Below are 27,283 nucleotides of genomic sequence, written 5' to 3'. Positions count from 1 at the left end.
GTAAAATATAATGAATATCTGTAAAGATATCTTGGCTTTTTTGGTTATTTTTGTTTGTGTCAGTCTGTTCCTTTCTCCTTGAAATAGAAGCTTTTCTAGGACAAATTGTTTCTATGTTGTTAATTTCTTATTCCCAGGGCTTGGCACATAGTAGCTGCTCAATAAATATTTTTCGAATGAACATACTCTGGGAGGTAGGTATGACACCCATTTTACAGAGGAGGAAGTTGAGGCTCAGCAGTTAAGTAACTTGCCTAAGTGCACATTTACCACCTAGTAATGACTGGATTTGAAATTGGAGTCATATTTGCCAACTACTGGCCACACCTGGCCTCAGTTGAGATTGACTCCCATGCCCTCCTGATGGTCTGCAAGCTCTGTAAGAAGGGTCAGCTGGAAGTGTAAAAGAAGTAGCCCAGCTGGGTCTGGGATGGTAGGGGGAGAGGAGGAGCCAGCAGCTTTAAGAGGAGTATCCATTTGCATCCACACATTTTTTTTTAGTATCTAATAGACACTCTAATGTTATGAGTTGGCATCTGGTGGTAGAATTTCTTTAGATTTTTACCCTCCTTGGCATTGTAGCTTAACACAGTGTTTGCCAAATTTCAGTAATGTGGTCAGTTGCTTCCTCCCCAGTTTTGTCTCACTATCAACATCTGTATTACTATTTGTGTAATATTTTCATTTGAACCCACTTTTACATAAACACTATCTTTTAGAAGTAGACTTCAGTTATTGTAAATGTAATGGAGCCATAAGATCCCTTCTGTTGATGTTGAACCAAAGTGTTACTGCCTGCAGAAGAGCCCAAAATCCGTTATTTGTTCAAAAGCAGGAATAGAGACATTTCTACAAACAGCTTTCTCCTTGATTAAACTGAGACATTGGATTGGAATAGGAAAGGGAGGTACTTTCATAACGTAATGTTAGTTAATGTCAGGTCCCAGTCACCTCTGCTTTGGGAAATACTGCACTTTGCTGACCCACTGAATGTCAGCTCTCAGAGTCAGCCCACCTGTGTGGTAATTCTGATCCTGGTGTCACCACTTACCCAGAGTGTGGTGTTAGACCTGTGCTGTGCGAGACACTGCCCAGGGAAGACAAACCGTGAACAAACAATTGAAGGAAAACACTTAGGTTCTATCCTTGTAAAGCTCTATGACTTGAGTATAAAAGCTGTCTGAGAATGCAGAGAATCTGGGCCTGTGTGAGAGAGAAATGAAATTCTGATCCTGAGACCAGATCCAGTCCTCCAAAGTAGAATCAGTTGCTGGTTAAGCTTGGTGTTTACCAACAGCTCCTCTTCAACAGCCTAAGCGCCTTGACTGCATAGAGAGGCTGGTAACCAGCTAGGCTTAATGATTTGTTACAGTTTTATTAGCATTATTGCAAAGGTTTTTTTGCCTTTAATTGGTAAATAATCTCAGGCACATTTTGGATTGTAGTAGATCCAAAATTTAAACCATGTATAGAGCAGACAAAAACCTTTTTTTTTTTTTCTCTAGGAAATGTCTTTTTCAAAGCTTTATTTTTTACCCATTTGTCCTTTTTTGGAAGGAATTCTCTGTCCTCCCCTCCCCCACCCCACATGTGGTTCTAGAAAGTGTAGATAATGATAAAACTGAAAAATTTAGAAATCTCCTAAATAGCTCACACAGTCACTAAAGACGAATAAATATTTTCCTTTTAGAGTTCTCAGGATTTTTGAATTCCATTTTATTTATACGTAATTGATCTGGGAAGAGGGGTGGTGGTGATCTCTAAGGTCTGCATACAGCTCCTTTTCTCAGGCTGGGAGCTGAACCCTTTTTTCACCTAAAAACTCTGAGACCCTCTCTTTGCTTTAGGATGGGGCAGGAATCTAGGGAGAACAGGCTGAGGAATCTCAGTTGAAGATTCTATTACTCATTGCCTAGCTTTAGAGCTGGTTTAGAATTCAATGGAAGCTAGAGCTTACAGCACAGTAGTTTTTCCAGAGATGGTTCTTTTGTTCTTAAATCATTTTTCAATTACAAACTAACTGACAAAATGGCTCCTTCAAAGTGAATTGTGATAGCAGTCTCCAGAGTCTAGAACGCTAAGGGAACTTAAGTTTTAAAAAAACAGTCAAAACAAACAAAAAACTGAGCTGTTTAAGTAGGTGTTAAATAGTAAGTCTGTCTTAACCCCTTTCATGGGAAAACCTGGTTCTCAGATCCTGTTAACTGTAACAATACAGTTCCAACAAGCTTGATTATCTGGTGTCTTAACCCTTATCAGATTAGAAACAATTTAGGGGGAAAAACCTACTCAGAGTTCAAACAGCCCCTAGAAGTGGACTGAACACAGGGGGAAAGGACAGAGAACTTCTAGAAAAGAATACCTAGACAGAGTCTAGGGCCCCTATTACAGGAGCAAGTGTCTGCATCCATCTGTGGTCCCTACAGTTGTGGCTGCAAAACACTGTCCATGCCAGGTGGGCTTAATAGTGACCCTGGGCCATGAAGAACGAGTCAAATTATTGTCTAGATGCACTCTGCTTAAAAGGTCCTTGAAATGTGTAATTTACAGGAGAAACCTTATCTGACTTGGTCATAAATTGAAAAAGGTGAGAAGTTGTACAAAGTGATAGATACCTTAAAAAATATATACTTTTTAGCTTGAAACATGAAAGTATATTCATTAGCAAGTCTTTCAGTGCAGAATTTAGCCTTTTTTAAGGAGTGGGGGTTATGCTGCAGTCTGTCCTATATCTGCACTCATAGCAGGTCCTGCTTACGCTGTAGAGCAAACATGTAGACACTCTGTCCACGATCTGAGCACAGACTCTTGAGTTGTGTAATTTTCCTCTGGGTCTTGTACTAAAGTGTTTGTTTTTTTTTTTAAATCACACTAAGGAGCTCTTCTTTAGTTATTTGGGAAATCTACTTAGATAGCCCTTTACTCTTGAATTGGTGACATTTTGTAGGTAAGAAAAGCAAAAGTTTCATGTGTTTTCCTCTTTTGAGAGCAAGAAAGTAGAAGTTAAACTGTGTGGTTTAGAAAACAAGTAACGTTTTGCTTTAGTACAAGTTCTTTCTCTGCAGGTTTTCATGGTTTGATTTAGGATTAGATAATCATTGAGTCAGTTGGGTGCTCATGGAAGCATCCCTAGATAATGTATAGATAGAATTGATCATTTGATACTGTCTGGAGGATTTCGTTAAGCTCTATGGTAAGTAGCTTATCTTGGGGGAGTAAGAAGTAGTCCCTGAAGTCCTTTGGGCTCCCGTACCTGGGTGAGGAATAGGTGATAAATTCCAATTTGACCTTAAAAATATGAGCATAGTCAGAATTACTCCTGAAATTCCTTAAACTGACCTTAACCCCAAACACCTGTTGGAAGCTTCAGGGCTAAGAGTGGACATTTTTGTTTTGGACTTTGGCTCAACTCCATTTCCTCAGGCATTTAAGAACAAGGTCTAGGTGGAAAGACAAAGGGAGAGAAGCAGAAGGTGAGCAGGATTTTCGCCATCACTTTATTTGCCAAGTTCTCACGGCAGATTGTGGTGATGTGCCGTGAACACCTACAGAGCCGCTGATGTTAGTGACACGTCTTGGCATCTGGTAAGTGTCAGGTGTGCTGTATGTGTCCTAGAAGCTCAGGACACGGAATTTGAGAGCAAGAGCATGAGTGTGCCGGTGGCCTGATGGATGGGAAATAACGAAATTTCCACCTTTCATTTCCAGAGGAAGTGTAATGTCTCAGGAAGGCAATTATGGGAGGTGGACGATATCCAGTAGTGATGAAAGTGAGGAGGAAAAGCCAAGACCGGACGAGCCATCTACCTCTTTTCTCCCGCACGCTGAGCAGGGAGCAGCCAGTGAGCCAAAGTACACCTGTTCCGAGGCTCGGAAAGCTGCCCACAGGAGGAAGATCGCACCCGTGAAATTCAGCAGCACAGATTCCGTTTCAGAAGCTTCACCTCCCAAAAGGCAGAAGGGCGGTTCCCAGGAAGACCTGGGCTGGTGTCTCTCCAGCAGTGAGGATGAGCTGCCACCAGAGACGCAGCAGAAGCAGGCTGAGGACACGGGGGTCAAAGAGGAGAAAGGCCTCCCTTCTCCCAGAGATGGTGCTGTCCCGGGAGCTGAGCATCACAGCCCCTCAGCCGGCCACGGGCTTGAAACGTCAGGGGAAGGCCAAGACATCTGGGACATGCTGGGTAAAGGGAACCCCTTCCAATTTTTCCTCACTAGAGTCTCCGGAATTAAGCCAAAGTATAACTCGGGAGCCCTCCACATCAGGGGTGAGTGAAGCCGGGGGTCTGGGAGCTGCACGTGTGGGGCTCCCCCTCGAAAAACAGGAGGGAAGCCTAGAAGGGATCTCTTAAGAACCCTCTGAACTTCTCTCAGGGGGAAAAGAACCCATTTTGACAAGCAGATGCATTCGTCTGACAGCAAACGGGAAGCCAGCGGGTATCTCCCAGAGCCCTGCAGGCCACCCTGCTGGCACCCCTTGCACAGTGCTTAGAATTACTTAACTTGTAATTTAAAGGTTAAACTCGGTCGCTGACACTTTATTAACCAAGTAGTCAGCCCTTGACAGCAATAGTTCTCTCTGGTCCCTGGACCAGCAGTGTCAGCACCACCCGGAGCTTGTTGAACATGCAAATTCTCGGCCTCCTCTTCAGATTCCCAGCACCAGACTCTGGGAGCCTGGCCCTGCAATCTCCTTTAACGAGCCCAATCAAGTTTGAGAACCGTTGCTTGAAAGCCTGGTTTTGGTTCCTGGCGCAGAAGCAAAACAAGAAGTGCCCTGATTTTTGGTTGCTGTGGTTAGTCCCCAGGGAGTATCTGTGTGATATTGTGATGTATACAGATATTTGGTCTTCACTCTGGTTATAGTTGGGGTTTGGTTTTGGTTTTTGTCCCAGGTTCCTGAAATAGCTCCAAGGTGATGAAGGGTGAAAGGAGCATCTTTTGTTATTCCTAACAAGCCCCTTTCAGCCACACCGGAGTGGAGTGTATGTTAATGCGATGACTTTTGGAAAGCCCCTAGGAAGGGGGGTGCTGGTTGCCTGGGGAACCAGCCTGGTGATTAAAGCTGGAACTTTCAGCCCTAACCTCCACCTCCGGGGAGGGCAGAGGGGCTGGAGATTGAGTTCACCGCTAAGGGCCACTGATTTAGTCAGTCTTGCCTGTGTAATGAAGCCTCTGTAAAAGACCCCTCACTGGAAGGGTTCACAGAGCCTCCAGGTTGGTGCCGACGAGGAGGTGCTGGGCCGTGGCGCACCTGCAGAGGGCATGGCCGTGCCCCATCCCCCATACCTCGCCCTGTGCATCTCTTCATCTGGCTGTTCCTGAGTTGTGTCCTTTTATAATAAGCTGGTAATCTAGCGAGGAAATTGCTTTTCTGAGTTCTGTGAGGCCTTGCAGCAAATTATCGAGCCCGCGGAGGGGATGGTGGCAACCCCCAATTTATAACCGGTCGGTCAGAAGCACAGGGGGTCCGGACTTGTGACTGGCATCTGAGGTGGGGGCAGTCCTGTGGGGTCTGATGCCACCTCCGGGTGGATGGTGTCAGAATTAAATTCAGTTGTAGGACGCGCAGCTGGTGTCCGTGGAGGATTGGTCTGTGTGGGAAGCCCCCCTCCCTCCTGCTACACTTGGTGTCAAAAGCTTTGCGTGCAGAGAGGAAACAAGGGTTTCCTTTGAGAGAACGGCAGGGCCCCTAGAATCCCAGACACAGGGCCTCACCACCTGCTTGCTGTGTTGGTAATTAACAAAGGACCTAACATTCTTCACAATTTCAGTTCACTCACCTTTAAACTGGGGATTCAGAAAAAAGGGAGATAACACATGAAGTGCCCGGCACAGTATATTCACGTGGCAGATACACAAAATAAACGTTGTCACCCGTATTTCACATTACCTTTCTTGCCCGCATTCAAGAATAGATTGTGTTCACTGTTAATAGTGTTTTAATTATATACCCAATGTATAATTACATCTTATGTGATGTATAAATGTTGGTATATTTAATTCCATACTATAAAGAGTTTGGTTCTACAAGGTGTTTATTTTTCCTTTTTGCAAATGTCTAGGTGCTTTGCAGAAATATATAAGATAGATCTCAGTGTGTCATTTTATTTGAGAGAGATTGAAACAGGAAATAGAGAACTATGTAAGGTTTTGCTGCATATAATAAAGTGATAAAGACTGGCTATTAGCACCAAGATACGGAAGAAGGAGAGGTAACATGATAGGAGCTTTTATATAGATTATCTCCTTTAATCCTCGAAACAGCCTTATGAGTAGATGTTACAGTTGTCCTCCTCGGATAGGTGACCGATCTGCAGAGAAGTTAAATAACCTGCCCAAGGTCATAGAGCTGGCAGATGGCAGAACTGGGATTTGAATCCAGGCATTCCAGCATCATAGTGCGTGCTCTTAAGCGTTTGGTGTACCACTCCAGCAAAGGCCATAATTGTAGGTTGTTTAGAAGATCTCATGGAGGAAGAGGGACCTCAGATGGGCCTTGAAAAAGGGATAAAATTTAGAAAGGTAGAAAGAGGAGTGGCAGTGGGGGCAAAATGGGGCCCCCACGTTGCAGTTTCTCTCTTGATTGTGCAACTCTCCCTTTAAGCTTCCTTAGAGGACTTCTTCGTTCTTTTAAAATCTTTGTGCCCTGGCATTTATCTCCATGTCTGGAGGCACTCAATAAATATGGGACAAATAAGTGAACGAGCCCAGTCTGAACCCTCAGGGTTGGATTGGTGGCTAGAGCGGAAGCGCTGGAGCCAGACTGTCTGTGTTCAAGTCCCGACCCTGCCTGACCCCAGCTGTGTGGCCACGGGCGGCCCCCTAAGGAGAGACTCTCCATCTACAACATGGGAACGACAGACCCCCACGGACAGAAAATGGCTGCGAGGAGTGAGAGTTAACACGTGGAAAGTACCAGGAACAGAACCTGGCACCCGATGGGTCCTGTCCAAGTGAGGCTGTTATAATCGGTGGTGGCGATGAGGGTTTTGTGCTTCCTCTCAGGGCGTAGACATGGCTTTCTGTTTTCTCTGAAGTAAAGCCTGAGTGGGTGCAAGGTGGGCCCTCCTTAGAGATGACCTGGGTGCTAGAAATATGAGCTTGGAGCTGCGGGGGCCTCTGTCCTCCCTCCACGGGAAGCAAGAGCCCTCAGGCTCCAGAGAGCTGTCTTGCTAGTCCCAGACTGGGGAGGTTTCCTGGCGAGAGACTTCAGTGAGTACTTGAAGGAGGTAAAAAATTAAGAGATCTGGAAAGAGGAAGGACGCTCATCGTTATTGTCCTTCTTGGCAGTTTGTAAAATTGCCCAGTCATCCAGTACTAAAGTTGTAGATCTTGATTTTCCATTATGTGTGGTTAAATAATACTGATACATAATAAATATTATTAAATAGCCCAGGGAAATTTCCTCTTGAATTTTATGGAACATTAAAGTCTAGTCTTGTAGTACCTTTTCAGTGCATCATTTTCTAAGCCAAATTCTCGTCGGTGACTGTTTAATAAGTCAGTTGTGATTATTATTACTAGGTAGTCTTTATCAAAAATATGAAATTAGATATAAATGTTTTGTCTCCCCAGATATTTTATCTCCTCTATTTGGGACACTTGTTTCTTCAGCTCAGGTGAGTTTACAGTTGTTTCTTTGGACGGAAGGGGCAAATAACTCTGTAAGAAAGTGAGCGGCGGGACCTGTGGGCCGGTCCTGTGCAGGGTCCCTGAGATCGCACTTACCTGGAGGCTGGCGCCAGACGCCGCGGTTGTGGGATCCATCAGCCTGGAACGTGGATGCACGATCACTGGGGCTTCTGACTCTCGATTGGGCCCTAAGGACTGGCCAGGAAGTCACTCTGGAAATTCCAACCTGAGGGACTTCTCTCTGGGACACTAATAATCTCACAGGACTCTGGTGCAACTCCCTGGGAGTGTGGGTAGAGAGGTGAAGGCCATGTCAAGTTTGATTTGATTTAGAGAAGTAAATGAGAAATTTCCTACACCCTCCAAAGAGAAGTGAGTAGAAGTTATGGATGTGGGTACGTCTGCATGTTTGATTGATGTGTTTGATTGGCAGCTCTCCTGCCTGACAGAGCTGGTCCCTTTGCGTTGATAAATCACCTTCACGTGCCAGGCTCTCCAGCAAATAGAACAAGGTCTTGTGCCTAAAGAAGGCAAAGCTTTCTGTGTGCTCCATGTTCTGCTTGGCGATGGGAATCCTGGTCTCCAGATGGAACGTGGGGTGAATTTGTGTGTGTTCTCCTGGCTAGATTGAGTCAGTATGTCCAGGAGGAGGTCCAGGGATTACCCAGGCCTGGGGAGGACCCCCGTGGGTAAGTCTAGTCCAGAACCTGTAATCAAGATGTAATCGTCATAAGCCTAGTGAATGTCCAGTCGCAGATGCCTGTTTACAAAGCTAGCTCATAAGTTAGGCTGAAAGGAAATGTTCTTTTCCAAAAGTGCTTTTTATAGTCATCTAGGGGAAAAGGGATAAATTTATAAGCCCCATTAATCAGAGGACTCTTAGAAATATTGTAAAAAGACTCAGTTTACAAATATAAATGCTGCCAAAGCATGCAGAGGTAATTTTCTGTTTTCTCAGGCACTCCCGCACTAATTCAGAACCTTTGAATGGTGTATTCCCTTCAAGATGTATTTTAGCTTTGTTTATGAGTATTGTAGCAAATTGTCCATGTTTATACATAATATATGTGGTTCATCATTAGAGTTTCTTTGAATTCAATAACCAAACACTTCTCCTTATAGACTGCTTTTCTGAATTGCCCGTGACTTCTTTTCTTCCCCCCATCCAGTTTAACTACTGCTTTGATGTGGACTGGCTCATAAAACAGTATCCACCAGAGTTCAGGTGAGTTCCACAGAGTGACAGATGACGTCATAACTGTAATGCAGCCTTAAAACACAAGATTTGTGTTTCTCAGGCAGCTGCCGTGCATCTTCTTTGAATATTTCTTTTGGAACTATTGAAATCATAAAAACGTTAAGTTATACTGGGAAAACAGCATTTTTTGATATATTCTAACTAATCACAAGCCTTCCTAATACAGATTTTAGCATGTCCTTCTGTTCTGTCCAGAAGTAGATTAGGACAAATTTCAGCCCAAATAAAAGAATTTTAGGTCCAATGTTAATATGAAGGAAAAGGTCACTGCCACCTGCATTCTCGACCTACAAGCATGCCATGCTTCACTGGGCACATCAGTGCTGTTCTTTTTTTGAGACTCTCTTGTTTCACAAGTGATTTTTCACGTAGCTGAGGAGTTAATGCAGGGGTCATAGGGCCTTCCCTTACCCAGATTATGGAAGTGATGGGTTTTCAGTCTGTCTGCCTCATGTTAGGCAGTGCAAACCAAATAAATATGGCATCCCATGGTGACATGCCATCTGTCCCATGTCTAACACATGGGCGTGGCAGAATCCCATAACAGCAGGTAAGGTGGAGGAATACACATGCAGGAGAATGGTTGTCAGGGTCCTCAAAGTCCATGGTGCATTTAGCACGTCAGATTGTGGGAAGCTTCATTATTACTAATAGATAAAATGCTGGGCGTTCCCTGGCAGTCCAGTGGTTAGTACTCGGTGCTTTCATTGCTGTGGCCCAGGTTCATTCCCTGGTTGGGGAACTAAGATCCTGCAAGCCACGAGGCACAGCCAAAAATAATACTAATAGATAAAAGACTGTTGAAATTTCCCAAGCAGCTTTGGCACTCAAGGGCTCATATTTGACCTGTAACACGTAAGATTAGTTTCAGCTGCATGTAACAGAAAAGTAGAAATAACAGTGGCTTAAACAGGAGAGAAAATAATTTCACCAACCTATTCAAAGTATTGGATGATGCCCACCCACATTAGGGAGGGCGATCTGCTTTGCTGAGCCACTGATTCAAATGGTCATCTCCTCCGCAAGCACCCTCACAGACACACCCAGAAATAAAGTGTTTTGGGTTTTTTTTTGGCGGTACGCAGGCCTCTCATTGTTGTGGCCTCTCCCGTTGCGGAGCACATTCTCCGGACGCGCAGGTTCAGCGGCCATGGCTCACGGGCCCAGCCGCTCCGTGGCATGTGGGATCTTCCCGGACCGGGACACGAACCCGCATCCCCTGCATCAGCAGGCGGACTCTCAACCACTGCGCCACCAGGGAAGCCCCTGTCCTGTTTCTTTTTAGTTGAGTGTTGTCCCTTCCCGTGTGGCAGAGAATCGTTCTGCATGTGGTTGATAATTGTGGAAGTTGTTCATCTTGCTTGATTGCTTGTTGGAGAAAAATCCAATTTTTGTTTTGTTGGGAGAGCTTATAAAGGTGTATTGATTTCTAAGGCTTATCTCACTTTGAATTAACCAGAGTAGATCATGGTTCCTTTAAAAGCCCTTTTAATCTATTCCTGCAGAATGTTTTTATATTGTCCTTTTGAATTTAAAAATAGGGCATTTTCAATGTGCATTGGGCTCTGTTGCATTGAAATATCACCAGCTATTAGTGAAACTACATGCTGTGGGCCTGGGCCCCTTCACTTGTATTCTGGCATCTGGTGCAGGACCTTGCTCACAGTAGGGGTTTAACATATGGCTAGTGAGGAAGTGGTCTATTGTTTGGGCCAAGAGAAGGGAAAGAAAAGAGCATCATACTAGACAACAATGATTGTATATCTTTTAGTCTATCTGAATTTAAATATATTAACACAGAGCTGATGATGTGCCCTTTTGGACGAAAGAAGATAATTACTCGAGGACTTTCTTGAGTCACAACCCCTCCAGGTCACAGCAGAGCTTCAGGCTCAGGCCGCAGGGCTCCATTATAAACGTAACCAGTTACCGAAGGTTAGCCGGTCAATGTCCTGTGCCGGCCCCCTACTCAGTCACCACACAGGCCAGAAACAGATGTCGGTGGTCAACGACCCTTAACTGGGTGCCAGTTCAGCTTCATGAATGATGGATTTTAAATACTCCTGATCTCTTTTTCAGGAAGAAACCAATCCTGCTCGTGCATGGCGACAAACGCGAAGCAAAGGCTCACCTACATGCCCAGGCAAAGCCTTATGAAAACATTGCCCTCTGCCAGGTAAGGTACTCATTGCCCTTCGAGATCATGCTTAGTCTGAGAGTTGGAAGGAAATTGAGACCTTGAGTCTATCCACCCACCTAATGCAGGAATCCTCTCTCCAGCATCACCAACAGACATCTCTCCAGCCTTGGCTTAAACGCTTCCTGAGGTAGCTCATCCCATTTGTGGGTAGCCCTCATGGTTGAAAGATTTTCCTTTATGTTAACCTGATATCTCTGTAATTAGTCAGGGTTCTCCAGAGACACAGAACCAATAAGGGTGTGTGTGTGTGTGTGTGTGTGTGTGTGTGTGTGTGTGTGTGTGTGTGTGTGTGTGTGTGTGTGTGTAGACAGAGATTTATTTTCAAAAAACTGGCTCACGTGATTGTGGAGGGTGGCAAGTCCAAAATCTGCAGGGCAGGCTGGAGACCCCAAGAAGCACTGATGTTGCATTTTGAGGCCAAAGACCGACTGGAGACTCATTCCCTCTTCCTGCAGGAAATCAGTCTTTTTTTAATTTCCTTTCCACTTTTCAACAGACTGACTGAGACTCACAAACATTCTGGAGGGTAATCTCCTTTACACAAAGTCCACTGATTGAAACGTTAATCTCCTCAAAAAATACCTTCACGGCAACATCTGACCAAAATCTGGGTGCTGTGGCCTAGCCAGGTTGACACACACAATCTTCTTCCTCTGCCTTCTACGTTGGTCCTAATTTTCCCGCTCTGGAGCCACATAGACTAAATCTCCTTGCACATGTCAGTGATTCTCGTATCTGAAGTCATCTATTTTGTCCACCTAGTTTTCTCGTTCAGGTTCAAGCGTTCACTTTCTTCAGTTGTAACTGGTACATCAAGGGTTCCCTGTCTATCCCCAACCTGCCAGCCCTCTGGTTGTATCTATTTTGTCCATGTCCCTGTGGAAACGGAGGTTTCAGCATTATTGAGCAGGTTTTTTGGATTCAATTCAATGGCAGTTTCTTTCTCTGAAGGCAGCTTAAAACTGGTAGTTTTTATTGTGACATTAGCTGCCATTGACATTTCACCCATAGCCCTTAGTTCTTTTTCCCAAGAATCACTCAATACTGGAGAGACCCATAGATCGATCAGAAGCAGACCTGTTAGAAAACTACCTTGCGAGTTGTATGCTGCTTGTGATCCTAGTCCGATGAGGGGCGTTAAGTGGTCTCAGAACAGGCTTGGTTTGCTGGGACCAAAGCAGAGAAGGGGCGAGAAGGCTGTTTCTTTATATATTCCCATAATTTTGTCCTGATACTTTCCAGTCAGTTCATGGAAATACAGTGTGACCAGTGAGTCTTGGAGTTTCCTTAGGACTCCTTGTTTTAGCCTCCACGTCTGAAAGGATCTTTTCATGTGTGACATTTTGTGTAAGAAGCAGGCACACTGGGCGGGGAGGGGAGGCAAGGGGGTAGCATGGAATTCAGAAAATGTTAACATTTATCATTTCCTTCCTGTGGTGGTTCTGAAGTGGCTGGTGTAATATTCACCTTTTCCTGTTTGAGCAAGTTGGTCAGTCCATTCATGAGCAGCTTGATGAATGAGTCTTTCATGGCCCTTTTCTCTCCTGGCCAATAGCTTAGTGAAATTGGCTCAGGATTTCTGCTCTTGGAGTACAGAGGCAAGAGTGAATTACATAGAACCTAATTATTTTTCTTTTCCATTTTCCTTCTAACGTCCTTTTTCCTCCATCCATACAAGGTAAAAGAATTCCAACTCACGTTTTATCACTTCTTCTAGCTATAGAATATTATCTATGTGTGTATGTGTATTTTTTTAAAGATTAAAACAGTGAGAAATCTCAACCTGATCAATTTTAAACCTGTCTCACAACATTTTTCCTGTGATGTAACTCACTGTACTTTATGTAGAGTTTTAAATTATTCCATCTCTTTATCCATCCTGTTTGCAGCTTACCTTCTACACAAGATATGCCTTTGCTTAGCAGTTGCCTAAAATCCCCTTGTTTTGCATTTGTTTCCAAAAACAGAAGAGGTTAAACTGCAGTAGGATAGTACTTATCAGACTAATAGTGGGCAGAAAATAAAATAACACGGGAATCCTGAAAAACAGAGATAAATCAATGGAAATACAAAGTGTTTTTCAAATGTACTGAAAAGTTTAGGTGGCATGCCTAGTGGCGTGCTTCAGGCCAGCCACTAGAGGGTGTAACGAGCCCTGTCTTCCAAACCTTGTGTGCAGAGCCTCCGTAAGCTCCCAGCTCTAGTCTGAGGGACATGGTGATTGCCCCATCCTGACTTATTGAAATACCTTTATATCTTGTCTATAAAATGAATTTTTGAATTTTTTTTAGCAACGTAGTGTCATTTGACTAAGCTGGGTCACGTTAAGTCAAAGAATAAGTGGATGCTGACACTTTTCCCATTTTGCACACCTGGTGGTCCAGGTTCAGACTTCCTGGGTTCTGTCCCAGCTCTCTGCCCGCTAGCTGTGTCATTCTGGGCCCATCACTTAACCACTTAAAGCCTCATTTCTTCATCTTTAAAATGAATTACTAATACTGTATCTCATAGGGTTATTGGGCAAAGAATTTGATGCATTTGCCAAAAAGAAGCACCCGTTAAATATTATCTGTTGAAATTATTATCATCCTTGCTTTTGTGCTTAGACTTGCCCAAAAGCCCACAACAAATCACAAAACTAAACTCAGAAACCAAGTATTTTGACCATTGCTTTTCCTGAGCTAAATATCAATTTACAGAGTGGCGGCCTTTGTTCTAATTTTGTAATTTAAAGACGTGAAATACTGGGATTAGCATATACACACTACTATATATAAAATAGATAACCAACAAGGAGCTACTGTATGGCACAGGGAACTATACTCAGTATTTTGTAGTAACCTATAAGGGAAAAGAATCTGAAAAAGAATAGAGATATATACGTATCAATATAACTGAATCACTTTGCTGTACACCTGAAACTAACACAACATTGTGTTAATTTTTTTTTAAAAGAAAGACATGAAATGTACTTTCCTGCTCACTCTTCTGTGGCCAGTCCACACAAACGTGTGCCAGTCTGTGAGCAGCCCGAACACTGAGTTTACAAGAGTAGTGAACCTGGCCATCTGTCCGTGAGCATCCCCAAGACGGGCTATGTCATTCTCACCTGTGTATTCCAGTTGCCCATCGCTGCCCCCAGCAGACAGGCCCACCTGTGGAGAGTGGACAGGGGGACGCTTCGATTTTAATAGCACTTGCTTCCATTTGTAGAGTGCTTACCCCGTGCAGCTCCTTTTCCTAAGTGTTTTATGTGTACTTCTCTCATTTATTCCTAACAACTCCCTGAATCTCCTAACAGTACCCTCATTTCAAAGAGTAGAAAGATGAGGCATAGAGATTCAAGTATTTTCCGAGGCATAGAGATTCAAGTATTTTCCAAAGTCCTACATAGTTGTGAAGACAGGATTTGTGTCCATACACAGAATTCCTAGCTGGTAAACTATTCTTGACATCTCTATTTATTTTAACTTTTTCATCTTGAGGCCTAACCAAGGTCTTGCTATACCGGATTTTAGATAAAATGTTTTACTTCCCCACCTACCCCCCCCATTTGTTTGTAAAGATATCATTTTAAAACATGAAAAATGGATTTAATATATTTATTTTCAGCATCTTCTGTGTTATAAATGTAAGAAAACTTTTAATATCATAATGTCTCAATACTGCCACCACTTTCAATGTTTCTTTTAAGTATGCTTTGAAAACTTTGTGTGTGTATTTCTGTATAAGCCAAATATCTAATTTTAAAACGTTGCATAGAGTCTTATTTGTTTTTACTAGTTTTCTGGCTTCTAAGGAAATTAGGCTTCTCACTTCTAATTAGTGTAATTAAAAATGCAATATGTGTTGAATCATTCTGGGTAATGAAAAAGAAGTTTTTTAAAAAATGAACCTCACTGGATGCTATTCTAAAAGCTGTTTTGAATCTACAAACAATAAATGCTGGAGAGGGTGTAGAGGAAAGGGAACCCTCATACACTGTTGGTGGGAATGTAAATTGATACAGCCACTATGGAGAACAGTATGGAGGTTCCTTAAAAAACTAAAAATAGAACTACCATACGACCCAGCAATCCCACTACTGGGCATATACCCTGAGAAAACCATAATTCAAAAAGAGTCATGTACCACAATGTTCATTGCGACTCTATTTACAATAACCAGGACACGGAAGCAACCTAAGTGTCCATCGACAGATGAATGGATAAAGAAGATGTGGCACATATATACAATGGAATATTACTCAGCCCTAAAAAGAAACAAAACTGAGTTATTTGTAGTGAGGTGGATGTACCCAGAGTCTGTTATACAGAGTGAAGTAAGTCAGAAAGAGAAAAACAAATCCATATGCTAACACATATATATGGAATCTAAAAAAAAAAAGTCATGAAGAACCTAGAGGCAAGATGGGAATAAAGACGCAGACCTACTAGAGAATGGACTTGAGGACACAGGGAGGGGGAAGGGTAAGCTGGGACAAAGTGAGAGAGTGGCATGGACATATATACACTACCAAATGTAAAGTAGATAGCTAGTGGGAAGCAGCCGCATAGCACAGGGAGATCAGCTCAGTGGTTTGTGACCAGCTAGAAGGGTGGGATAGGGAGGGAGGGAGACACAAGAGGGAAGAGATATGGGGATATATGTATATGTATAACTGATTCACTTTGTTATAAAGCAGAAACTAACACACCACTGTAAAGCAATTATACTCCAGTAAAAATGTTAAAAAAAGATTAAAAAATAAAAGCTGCTTTGGCGATCAAGGGCTTGTCCACTAGAGGGCAGTAACAACTTTAAAAACAAAAAAAAGTTGACCTGAATCTTTTCTAATTTAATTTTCAATAGATAGGGATATTATTGAGTTTTTAAAAAACAAGTAACTTGACCTCTTTTTTATCCTAGGCAAAGTTGGATATTGCATTTGGAACACACCACACGTAAGCAATTTTTATGAAATGGGGAGGGGAGGATATGAGTTTAATAGATCAGAGGATGCTCTTCAGAAATCGCCCTTAGAGGGACTCACATGTGATGATTTTGCTGGGGGAAAAGCTATCACTTAGGAAGCAGAGGAAAAGGAGTTGTTTCTGAACAGCCTTAAGACCAAGTACCAGGATTCTGGCTCTGGACATGAAAGTCTGAATCTGTGATGTGGTTTCTGCTTTCTCTTGAGGGCGTTCATTATAGCCAACTGAGGGGGATAGATTGTGGTCCGCGGTTACGCATGACTGTACGTGCGGTAGTCACATGCCTATGGATTCCACCACTTTAAAGAGGGTCTTGTGAATTTCATAAGATTCTGAGTTGCATCAAATAGAATATTGTTGGGTCAACTGTGCTGTGATTGAAAGAAAAACTGTTTTACAAGAAATTGTCATCTTGAGAGGCTGGTACCTGTCCCTGCTTCAAGACATCTCAGAAAATTCTCTTAGGATAATTTCTGAGACATTGCAAACAACAGACAGGAGAAACTTTTCTCTTACTTCCTACTTGATACACATCAGCTTGACTCCCGTTTTATTTGAGTCTTACTGTTTAATAGAGCCGTTTTACATAATTGTTCTCTAGCTGAGAAAAGAATAAGACATGGTTGCCTCGATTTCAGTATTTTTGTAAATCATATTTCTCTAGAAATATGTCACACTCAAAAGAGTGACAAAGGGCTTCCCTGGTGGCGCAGTGGTTGAGAGTCCGCCTGCCGATGCAGGGGACACGGGTTCGTGCCCCGGTCGGGGAAGATCCCACATGCCGCGGAGCGGCTGGGCCCATGAGCCATGGCCGCTGAACCTGCGTGTCTGGAGCCTGTGCTCCGCAACGGGAGAGGCCACAGCAGTGAGAGGCCCGCCGTACGGCAAAAAAAAAAAGAGTGATAAAGCCTTATCTTTCTTCTAGACCAGCAGTGGAAACAGGTAGCCTCCTGCTTCAGGCATGTCCCTTTGGGTGTCTGTCCCTAAGGCAACAAGGAATCTCATGGGAGGAAGTGTTTGCCCCGAGTCTTTCAGTGACCACTGTTTTCCTGCTACTACGCCAAAAACGAGGGCATATGTTCATCATTCCCTTTGTAAGCTTAAAGCTATATTTTGCCAGTCTGTCTCCAGAAAGGAACCAGAGCAGAAAGCACTGAGCCACTTTGTGAAAGGACACCTATCAAGGATACATTATCTGGTCTTAGGTGCTCTTGTGTAAATGTTGCTGCGTTTACCAACCACCCCTAATTGGTAACTTTAGTGTAATGGAGGGTTGTTGAGAGTGACCTCAAGCACCTACCTAGCTGGAGTATCAGGCACAGAGCTCACAGAATGCTAATTTCAGCAAAGGATACAAAATAGCACTGAATAGGCTGAGTCAGAATCTTAGGCTCCTATAGCTGCACCACAGTGGGAGACGCTGATGGGCGGCAGTAGTAGTAGTCAGCCGTCCTGGGAGAGATTCTGCCAGTAAAGCGTCCTTGTCCCCCGCCCTTAGCTGGAACCCTAGCCTAAATACCTTACTGATTCCAGAGTACATTCAGCAAGCCCCGTTTTGGATCCTGGGCATGATTTGCTAGACCTGCAGTGTGGGGTTCCTGTGCAGGGCACATGTTCTGTGCCTGCAGCCAGCGTTTCTTGGGCACTTTCACACTGCACTTAATATGCTAGCGAGTCATAGGAGAGCCTGGGTCAGGGGAGGGACTGAGTGCTGGGCTGGCCCAGATCTGACACAGTGGCATTTGAGGGGGATGGAGCTATCCTCCTTTTTTTTTTTTTTTAATGCTATTCAAAAAATTACTTGGTCCTTTGTCTTCATTTTATAGACTAGAGGCCCCAAGTAGGTAGGCAGCTTTCCTCCAGCCAGTGTTGGGAGACAGGACTAGAACTGTTTATTTTTGCTTAAGTTCTTAATTTACTTTTGTTTCCTCACTGCTAAAATTAAACCTGTTTCCTTTGGCCCGCGCACGCACTTTGCAAGCCCATTCTTCCTTCGCCTCCAGCACATGCATTTTGCAGGTTAAACCCAGCAGAGTTCCTCATTCAGAGTTGAAAGTGCCGAGGGAAGTACTGATAGACCCTTTCCCCACTCTGTAGTATGTGTGTAGTTTACATTTTGTTAAAATGCCAGTATTTTGTAGGAGATTGAACTCATGCCTTGAAATTACTTTCAGTTGTTCATTTTAAAATATTTTAAGAGTTATTCATTAAATATCTATTATATTCTTGAAGCACAGCTCAAGGGAATGTAAAGTGTTTTAAGACATAGTGGCTTTTGTCCTTCCAGCTTTTAGTCTTTGGGTGAGAGAGGCAAGACAAACGCATGAGCTAGGAAAGAAGGAAAGCCTTCCAGCTCCTGGTGACAGGTGTGAACACGTCCCCCGCCTCCCCCAACAGAGTGGAGCTGCCACAGTAACTCTGCAGGAGTCTCCGGGGCCACACTTGCGTCAGCTGGCGGGTGCTGACCACATACTACTTGCGGCCCCATCCCCCAGGAGCTCATGGTCCTCTTAGAGACAGTGAACGTGCTCCATCCCTGCTTCCAGGATGCTGTGCAGTCCCGGGGCTTATCTCATAGTGCTTTAGAATGCTGAAGCTCTTTGGTGGCCTCCAGAGCCGGAAGCAAAGGCACCTCCCACGGCCCTGAGAATCCACAGGGGGAGGGAAGCGTCAGATCTGGCTGTGCAGCCTGGAGCAGACTGCAGGATGAGTCTCTCTCCTCTTCGGGCTGTAGCAGGGCTCCCCTCCGTGTGACCCACTCCTGCCCCAGTAGCATGAAGTAGCTGCGGCCCTGTCCAGCCCAAGGGAAGCCGTGCACAGCGAGAGGAGGATCCAACACGTGTGATCCAAATAAGCGCTGCTTCCGGTTCACGTGGGGAGCTGGATAGTCCCCATGAGCTCTCCTAGGCACGGATTCTGCAGTTGTAAAATGGGAATGATAGCGCCTCCTCTGGATTGGGTGGCATTTAGTGTGCTAGCATTCTGTGCAGCTTCTAAAGCAGTGCCTGGTGCATAAATGCTCCGCGGACATTAGCTTGCCTCCCCCTGTGCAAGGACAGCTTCAAATAGGGGAAATGTCCCTTCTGCCGCCCCCATAGCTTAACAGATAATATGCAGGTCAGTATTCTTCAGGGAAGACCTCATTTCTTTATATGTTTGATCCATTTTTAACTCTGACCTTATTGGGACATGCCATTTTGTCTATGAAAAGATTAATATGACTCCCCTTAGATTAGTTCTCAATGCTATTTGATAGGATTCACTGACATTAGTGCATGATTTTCCTGTTAATTGATAACTTAACTAATGGAAATATTTGTCAAAGTGAAATCATGAATTCGTAACTGGCTTATTCTTAATTACAGTCAGCTACTAATGTGGCAACTGTGTATGTAAATTTGCCCAGATTTCAGGGAGCACATCTCATACATGGAGAGAAGATTGGCTCAACAGCTGTCATTTCTCCAGCTTTGCATTAATTTACCATTTGCCAGCTTGGGTTAAATTCTTGTTCTGGCAAGAGCTAAATCTCATTCTCTGTATAGTCTTTTCTGTACTTTTTAATGCTAATAACCCCATTCGGTTGAGATAGTATTTGGGATGTTGTTTATTTGAGAGAACCAGTGGTTCATTTTTTTCCCACGTGTAAACTGACTTCCATCAGTAAATGTTAAGTAGCATTTTGGCCTCCATAGAAATAAGGTAGAGTTACTGCCTTGAGTGAACCTCTAGTTGGGGGAGAGAGAATTTAGGTTCCTGAAATAATTAGAAAACCGTCGGGAGGCCAAGAACCATCCGAAAGTAGATGGCAAAGTAAAGCAAGGCATGGAAGCAGTAGAGGGAATGTACAGCTGGAGTGTTTTACATTTAACAAAACATGTACTGCGTTTCATTCTCACATCAGACCTATGAAGTGAACATGGGGTTGATCCTTTATGCCACAAGTGAGAAGCCGAAGCTCAGGGGACATGGAACGACTCAGAGATATTAAATGACTTATGTAGGGTCCTATGGCTTCTAACTGATAAACACTGGTACTTAGGTCTTCCAGCTTCGGATGGAAAGCTCTTATCTGTCCTGTTCCCTCCCTCTCACTGGAATTAAACTAAGGGAAATAATCTGATGACTGGGGAAGCCCCATGGGAAAGAAGGGAATCTCTAGGGCTGATTTGAGTAAAGGGAGAAGAAAAGGGAAGACTTACCTCAAGCCCAGGTACACGCTGGTGACAAGTCTGGCGTCTATAGAGTATGAAGAAAGATCAGTCTCTTGAAAGGGAAGCATCTTTCAAACTTAAACTGCAACCCACAGTAGGAAATGCGTTTGTCATTTCAGTCTGCTGCAGGTGTCTGTACTGATAAGTGCTGAAACCGGAGTTTCACGAACCAACACTTGAATATATGCAATATACTCTTGAGTTTCTAATTTATTCTGTTGCAGTTTTTTTTTAATGCGAGGTAGCCACAGCGTAGCAAGAGGTTGCAACCATACTCTGAAAACACTGGACAAGAAGATTCCTGTTGTCCCTGATAGTAATGGGTGATGCTGAATAGATAATAAGGAGCCAGACTACAGTGTGGGGAGGGGTTTAAAGTGCCAGGGCTAGCCACGCGGACGGGATGGAGCAAAAGTTCATTTACCACCAAATACTCAGCATTTTGGAAGGCGGTTTTCCACTTGTCACTTAAGCAGACTTTGATAACAATGATGTATGGAAGAAAAGAAGACTAAATGTTCAAAGTTGGGATAATGTAATAGAGTTTAAAGAATTCCTTTAGCTATTGCATTTGCAGTAGAAAGGTATTATGAGAGTACTGTTAATGCTTTTTGATCCTTTTTCTGTTTTTAAAGGAAAATGATGCTACTGCTCTACGAAGAGGGCCTCCGGGTTGTCATACACACCTCCAACCTCATCCACGCCGACTGGCACCAGAAAACACAAGGGTTTGTAGGTTCCGTTCATTTCTTGGTAGTCACTGTGTGTGCTGAGAAAGGTCAAAAGCGAGAACATTCGATTTATGCTTTTTCTCCTGTTTTTTAATTGTGAAAAAAACCAGAATTATGGCATAGAAAAGAGACACGTGCAAAAAAAAGTGATAGTATTCTTTTACTACCTCCCCCCAGTTCCTCTCTTGAGGTAGCCGGTGTTAACCGTTTAACACATAATCATAACACATAATCATCCATAACTGCCTTTATTATACCTGTAAACATACATATTTATACACCGTAGTTTTTTTCTAGTTTTTACAAAATGGCATCATACATACACTCTCCAGCCAAGTAGATCCAAGTAGATCCTGCCTCTTTCCTGAGGCAGGAAAGAGGATGAAAAATGAAAGACCTGAACCTATTATTTTTCCATTAAGACCCTCCTGATAACTTTCTTGGTCCTCACTTATTCCTGCATCCACTTGTACTTGCCACTTCCCAACAGGTATCAAAAGAAAACTTGGGGGTTGATTGTACACTAAAAATATCCCCTCACCCCCAGTCAGTTTAGTTTCCCATAAAACAAATCTAAACGGCTGTCTTTTTAGAGCCTGTAACATGGTTGTGAATCTCCAAAAGAATTGAACATGAAGGTTTTTCATGGCTTTATTTTATTTTATTTTTTTAATTACTAACCCTTTGTCCTTGGTACATATATGCCAGATCTAGGTTTTGATCTCCTAAGAGAAGTTTAGGTTTATTTTTAGGGATTTTAGGGACTCATTCAAATTGTTTCACCCTTTGTTCTCCTTCCCGATAAGGCTTCATTATGACCAGCCTTAATTTCGCTTTCTTTCACTTAAGCTAGTTTCTGCTTTCCTGTGTTAGAAGGAACTCACCCTTTCAAGGTTCGAGTATCTTCCCCTGCATCTTCCTCCTCATTCCTTCGCTCATACCATTGCCCAGCCTGGGCTAGAGCCCTATTCTGGGGCTCTGACTGAGCCCAAGTTAGACCTTCAGTTGAGCTGAGACAGAGAGCCTCCCAGCCCCCATCCTCTGGGCCTGCTGGACCTGAGTGGGCCGGGCAGCATCACAGCTGCCTCTTCCCTCACACAGCCTTTCCCTGAGCCAGGTGTGTGTCGTCCTCTCTTCACTCCCCTTCCCCACCATAGAAGGTGGCTTGATCCCCTGTCCCCACTGCCTGATGGCTTTCCTACAAACATGTTCTAGTTGCCAAGTGTCCCCACTTAAGATATGCTTCTCAGAATGCGTTGTTCTGACGGGTTCAGGGTCTCGGGGATGGACTGTCTCTAAGAGCCTCAGCCGCGGTGCTTTTTTTTTTTAACATCTTTATTGGGGTATAATAGCTTTACAATGGTGTGTTAGTTTCTGCTTTATAACAAAGTGAATCAGTTATACATATGTTCCCATATCTCTTCCCTCTTGCATCTCCCTCCCTGCCACCCTCCCTATCCCACCCCTCTAGGTGGTCACAAACCACTGAGCTGATCTCCCTGTGCTATGCGGCTGCTTCCCACTAGCTATCTATTTTACGTTTGGTAGTGTATATATGTCCATGCCACTCTCTCACTTTGTCACAGCTTACCCTTCCCCCTCCCATATCCTCAAGTACATTCTCTAGTAGGTCTGTGTATATTTCCGTCTTACCCCTAGGTTCTTCATGACCTTTTTTTTCCTTAGATTCCATATATATGTGTTAGCATACGGTATTTGTTTTTCTCTTTCTGACTTACTTCACTCTGTATGACAGACTCTAGGTCCATCCACCTCACTACAAATAACTCAATTTAGTTTCTTTTTATGGCTGAGTAATATTCCATTGTATATATGTGCCACATCTTCTTTATCCGTATAAGACACTGATGAAAGAAATTAAAGATGATACAAATAGATTGAGAGATATACCATATTCCTGGATTGGAAGAATGAACATTGTGAAAATGACTCTACTACCCAAAGCAATCTACAGATTCAGTGCAATCCCTATCAAACTACCACTGACATTTTTCACAGAACTAGAACAAAAAATTTCACAATTTGTATGGAAACACAAAAGACCCCAAATAGCCAAAGCAATCTTGAGAACAAAAAATGGAACTGGAGGAATCAGGCTCCCTGACTTCAGACTATACTACAAAGCTACAGTAATCAAGATGGTATGGTACTGGCACAAAAACAGAAATATGGATCAATGGAACAGGTTAGAAAGCCCAGAGATAAACCCACGCATATACGGTCACCTTATCTTTGATAAAGGAGGCAAGAATATACAGTGGAGAAAAGACAGCCTCTTCAGTAAGTGGTGCTGGGAAAACTGGACAGGTACATGTAAAAGTATGAAATTAGAACACTCCCTAATACCATACGCAAAAATAAACTCAAAATGGATTAAAGGGCTTCCCTGGTGGCGCAGTGGTTTAGAGTCCACCTGTCGATGCAGGGGACGCGGGTTCGTGCCCCGGTCCGGGAAGATCCCACATGCCACGGAGCGGCTGGGCCCGTGAGCCATGGCCGCAGAGCCTGCGCGTCCGGAGCCTGTGCTCTGCAACGGGAGAGGCCACAACAGTGAGAGGCCTTCGTACTGCAAAGAAAAAAAAGTGGATTAAAGACCTAAATGTAAGGCCGGACACTATCAAACTCTTAGAGGAAAACATAGGCAGAACACTCTATGACATAAATCACAGCAAGATCCTTTTTGACCCACCTCCTAGAGAAATGGAAATAAAAACAAAAATAAACAAATGGGACCTAATGAAACTTCAAAGCTTTTGCACAGCAAAGGAAACCATAAACAAGACCGAAAGACAACCCTCAGAATGGGGGAAAGTATTCGCAGTGCTCTTGATCCACCGAGTTTCCAGTTAACAAGGTCTTTGCTGCCCCAGGAGCTTCTAAGCTGCTAGCTTGCATTCTGGGACTCATGACTCATATGTAGCCCCGTCTAAAAAAGGAAGTGATATTAACATAGCTTGTTCTTGAGGGAACAATAATTAACACAGCTAAAGGGATTTATCGAATTGGCTCTCCCGTGGCTCAAAGAATCCCACCCACAGCCTCTAGCGCCTCTGGAGCTTGAGTTTATAGGCAGCCAGGCCTGTTTCCTTAGGCATCTCTGGGTTGGCTACTATGGGGAAGGGATTAAGGGTAAATGGCTCTGGTGTTCATTTTTCTCCTTTATTTAAAAAATCTTCACGCGGTTCAAAACTCAAAAGTACCAAGGGTATGAAACCTCCCTCCAACTTTCCTCTGCCGGCCACCCCAGAATAGGAGGTGCTGTTATCTTACGGTTAGTCTAGATTCTACTCTCTGAGACTTTCATGTCGTGGGTTGTAACTTGAAAATATTGGTTTGGCCAAAAGGTTCGTTCGGATTTTTCCATAAGACCTAATGGAAAAACCCAAATGAACTTTTTGGCCAGCCCAATATTTAAAAGTAGTTTTTTTGTGTAATCTCATTTCCTGGTCATCCTGTCATGGCTCTGCTGATTCTTGCCTTCTCCACTTGTGTTCCAGCCATCCTTTTCACCTGCTTCTTGGTCCACCTGTTAATTTCTCAATTTTAAAATTATTTGGCCCAGGGTGATTTCTCTTCTTATTTTGTGAAATGTTAAAAACGCCTCACATCTTGGTATCCTCGTTTAGAAAGTCGTCATCTGTCATGTTCCTCATTCAGAACTCTCGTGAGTGAACCTCTAATCCAGGAGGAGCCCCAATCACCCTGTGGGCTCCGAGTTGCTACTGGGAGGAGAGACCTTAGCCAGCCAGCCCAACATGGTCGCATTACACGCACAGGGTCAGAGGGAGGCCCAGAGGGGTCACCGAGCTTGCCCAGAATGACACAACCAGGTAGACGCAGATCCAGGTCCAGAGCCTGGACTCCCGTCCTGGTCACAAGTATAACCCCACATGCGAGGGGTCACCTCGAGGTGGGAAGGGAAGGTGTGGCTTGCCACTGCTAGAAACGTGTACGGAGTTCACAAGACGCACAGCCGGGATCCTCGTGGGCCTGGATCCTTCCTGCCCTGACAGCTGCCTCTTACTAGTCTCCTTGGAGGGCTGCTGAGTGAAAGAGGAATTGGGCAGTTTCTCTTTTGGCTTGTTGGGTAGAAGTGTGGAAATAACCCAAGAAGGGGAAAAAGGCAGACACAGCTCGTACTTGCTGAGGCTGCTTTAAGTTAGACCCTGTTCATTACCTCGTGGGCGCCTTGGTGAGGCAGGGCTGTTAACCTGATTTTGCTGTTGAAGAAACAGCACAAGAAGTTTGAAGCCATACTTCTTTGTAATCTACGAGGGACCACTTCACAGAAGGACTGGGTTTCGCTGTGCTTGTCTGCCATTTGTGGGTATGATATAGAAGTTTTGGCAAAGTACACTGAAAGAATTGATGAAAGATGTCTTTAAAGTTTTTTTACTGAATTATTTGAAAGTCTGAGGTTAGTGTTAATGTAACATGACTAAATGTGGTCTATACTCATTCCAGACACCAGATGTGGGATATATATATCCCATATGTTATATATGAAAATGAGTTTGTTTATTGAAAACATTTGCACATACATTTTTTTCTTAGATAACTTTTATTTTCCACTTGGCTAAAGAGCTACATTGACATAGGCATGGGCAGAACCTTGCTGGGGTTACTGCTGGTGGTGGAGTTGCTATAGCAGTTAGGAGTAGAACACTTAACTGTTGTCATCAAGTCTTTAAAAATGATGTAGAGGTGCGAGGGGGAAGGTACGTGAATGAAGGAGGGAGCATGGAGAGACTGAGTTGGGAGAGGCGGACAGAGGCCAGGTCTTACTGGGTCTTAAATTTACAGTGAGGTTTTCAGAAATAATTCTGAATGTGATGGGAACCATTGGAGTGGTGACATCAGATTTGTTTCATGTTTTATAAGGATGACCTTACCTACCATGCAGAGAGGTAGTGAGAATTCACCTCTTCCTTAGGGTGAGTGCCTAATCAATACAGAGGTACCACTGTGATCAGCTGTGCTTCTGACTGTTAAAGGTTATATATATTTTTTTCCATTCCAGAATGTGGTTGAGCCCCTTGTACCCACGAATAGTCCATGGGACCCACAGATCTGGAGAATCAACCACACACTTTAAAGCTGACCTCATCAGCTACCTGATGGCTTATAACACCTCTCTCCTCAAGGAGTGGATAGATACCATCCAGGAGCACGACCTCTCAGAAACAAAGTACGTGGCGTCTTAGCAACGGGGTGCTTACCTTGAGCGTCATGTGAGGTCTGGGACACGGGGGCCTGGCAGGAGATAGCTGTCCTTCGGGACGTGATGAGAGCAGGCCTGTCCCTGTCTGCACCTCCTGGTCCTCGGGCACAGAAGTGGAGGCTGGGAGATCTTGCCCCTCACCTGAGTGCCATCACCCCACCCCCTCCAATCCCAGCTGGAGAGCTTTCTCTTAAAATTGCTGAGCTCTTTGCCTGGTACCTCACACTCCTTGGGTGTCCCACCATTACTTGATGTGCTCAAAAATGATTTTAAGTGTCAGTCTGAAGAGGCATCTCAAGAAAGTGGGTTGGCTCTTAGAATATTTCTTGCTTAATGTTACTTTTCATGCATATTTTGTGATTTGGGGAGTCCACAAATCACTATGTTCTATAACTTGTGCTTTATATCTTTTTAGTGTTTACCTTATTGGCTCAACCCCGGGACGCTTTCAAGGAAATCAAAAAGATAATTGGGGACATTTTAGGCTTAGGAAGGTAACAGAATTTTTACTATTTTACCATTTTTTTAAAATGTAATGTATGTTCTGTCCTTTTTCATTTATAATTGGTATATTTTGAAGGCAGCTTCGTAGTATCTCTAGCACAATTCTGGGCAAATAGTAGGCACTTGATAATTGATTGTCTAATTATAGTTTCCAGTAATTACTTGCATTTTAACATTTTGCCTCATTTATAGGTGTAGAGTTAACAATTCTAAATGGCAAAAGTATATGGAGGATTTTTAGTTTTTTTTATTTCTTGTAATAAAGATAGAGATTTTTTTATTCATGTAAGTATTATAGCTTTTCATCAGCACATCAAGGATTTTTAACACAAATTCAACAAAGAACAGAAAATAGTGTTGAGTGAAGACTACAGCTGAGCTATGATGTGTTTTGTTTGCTAAACCATTGCCCTGAGAACTAATTATGGCAATGACATTTGCTGCTGGTATGAAAATAAGCCAAGAAAGATCTTTAACAAAATAAAACAACCAGCAAGTTAAAGCTTAACGTTTTCTCCACCTCTCTCTA

At 43.6% G+C, this 27,283-nt stretch overlaps 1 protein-coding gene across 8 annotated transcripts in view; it reads left to right on the top strand.

Moving 5' to 3' along the window:
- The window catches only part of TDP1 (tyrosyl-DNA phosphodiesterase 1), a 74,598-nt gene that overhangs the window by 915 nt on the left and 46,400 nt on the right, over positions 1–27,283 (top strand). For 3 of the 8 annotated variants that reach the window (XR_010941129.1, XM_067727974.1, XM_067728011.1), the window contains exons 2-10: positions 3,709–4,265; positions 7,576–7,619; positions 8,259–8,321; positions 8,802–8,857; positions 10,970–11,066; positions 15,999–16,033; positions 20,913–21,005; positions 26,050–26,217; positions 26,666–26,744. Coding sequence is in view for 7 of the 8 variants with exons in the window: in XM_067727974.1 (XP_067584075.1) it covers positions 3,719–4,265; positions 7,576–7,619; positions 8,259–8,321; positions 8,802–8,857; positions 10,970–11,066; positions 15,999–16,033; positions 20,913–21,005; positions 26,050–26,217; positions 26,666–26,744 (1,182 nt within the window). In the remaining variant the exon portion in view is untranslated. Of the gene's footprint in view, positions 1–3,423; positions 3,586–3,708; positions 4,266–7,575; positions 7,620–8,258; positions 8,322–8,801; positions 8,858–10,969; positions 11,067–15,998; positions 16,034–20,912; positions 21,006–26,049; positions 26,218–26,665; positions 26,745–27,283 lie in introns of all 8 variants that reach the window. The other 5 variants (XM_067727983.1, XM_067728024.1, XM_067727993.1 and 2 more) reach the window with 5 other exon arrangements.

Source organism: Pseudorca crassidens, chromosome 1 (assembly GCF_039906515.1).
Source record: "Pseudorca crassidens isolate mPseCra1 chromosome 1, mPseCra1.hap1, whole genome shotgun sequence".
In the NCBI taxonomy this organism is placed as follows: Eukaryota; Metazoa; Chordata; class Mammalia; order Artiodactyla; family Delphinidae; genus Pseudorca; species Pseudorca crassidens.
The sequence above is the reverse complement of the archived record's forward strand: the minus strand, read 5'-3'. Positions and strand labels throughout refer to the sequence as shown.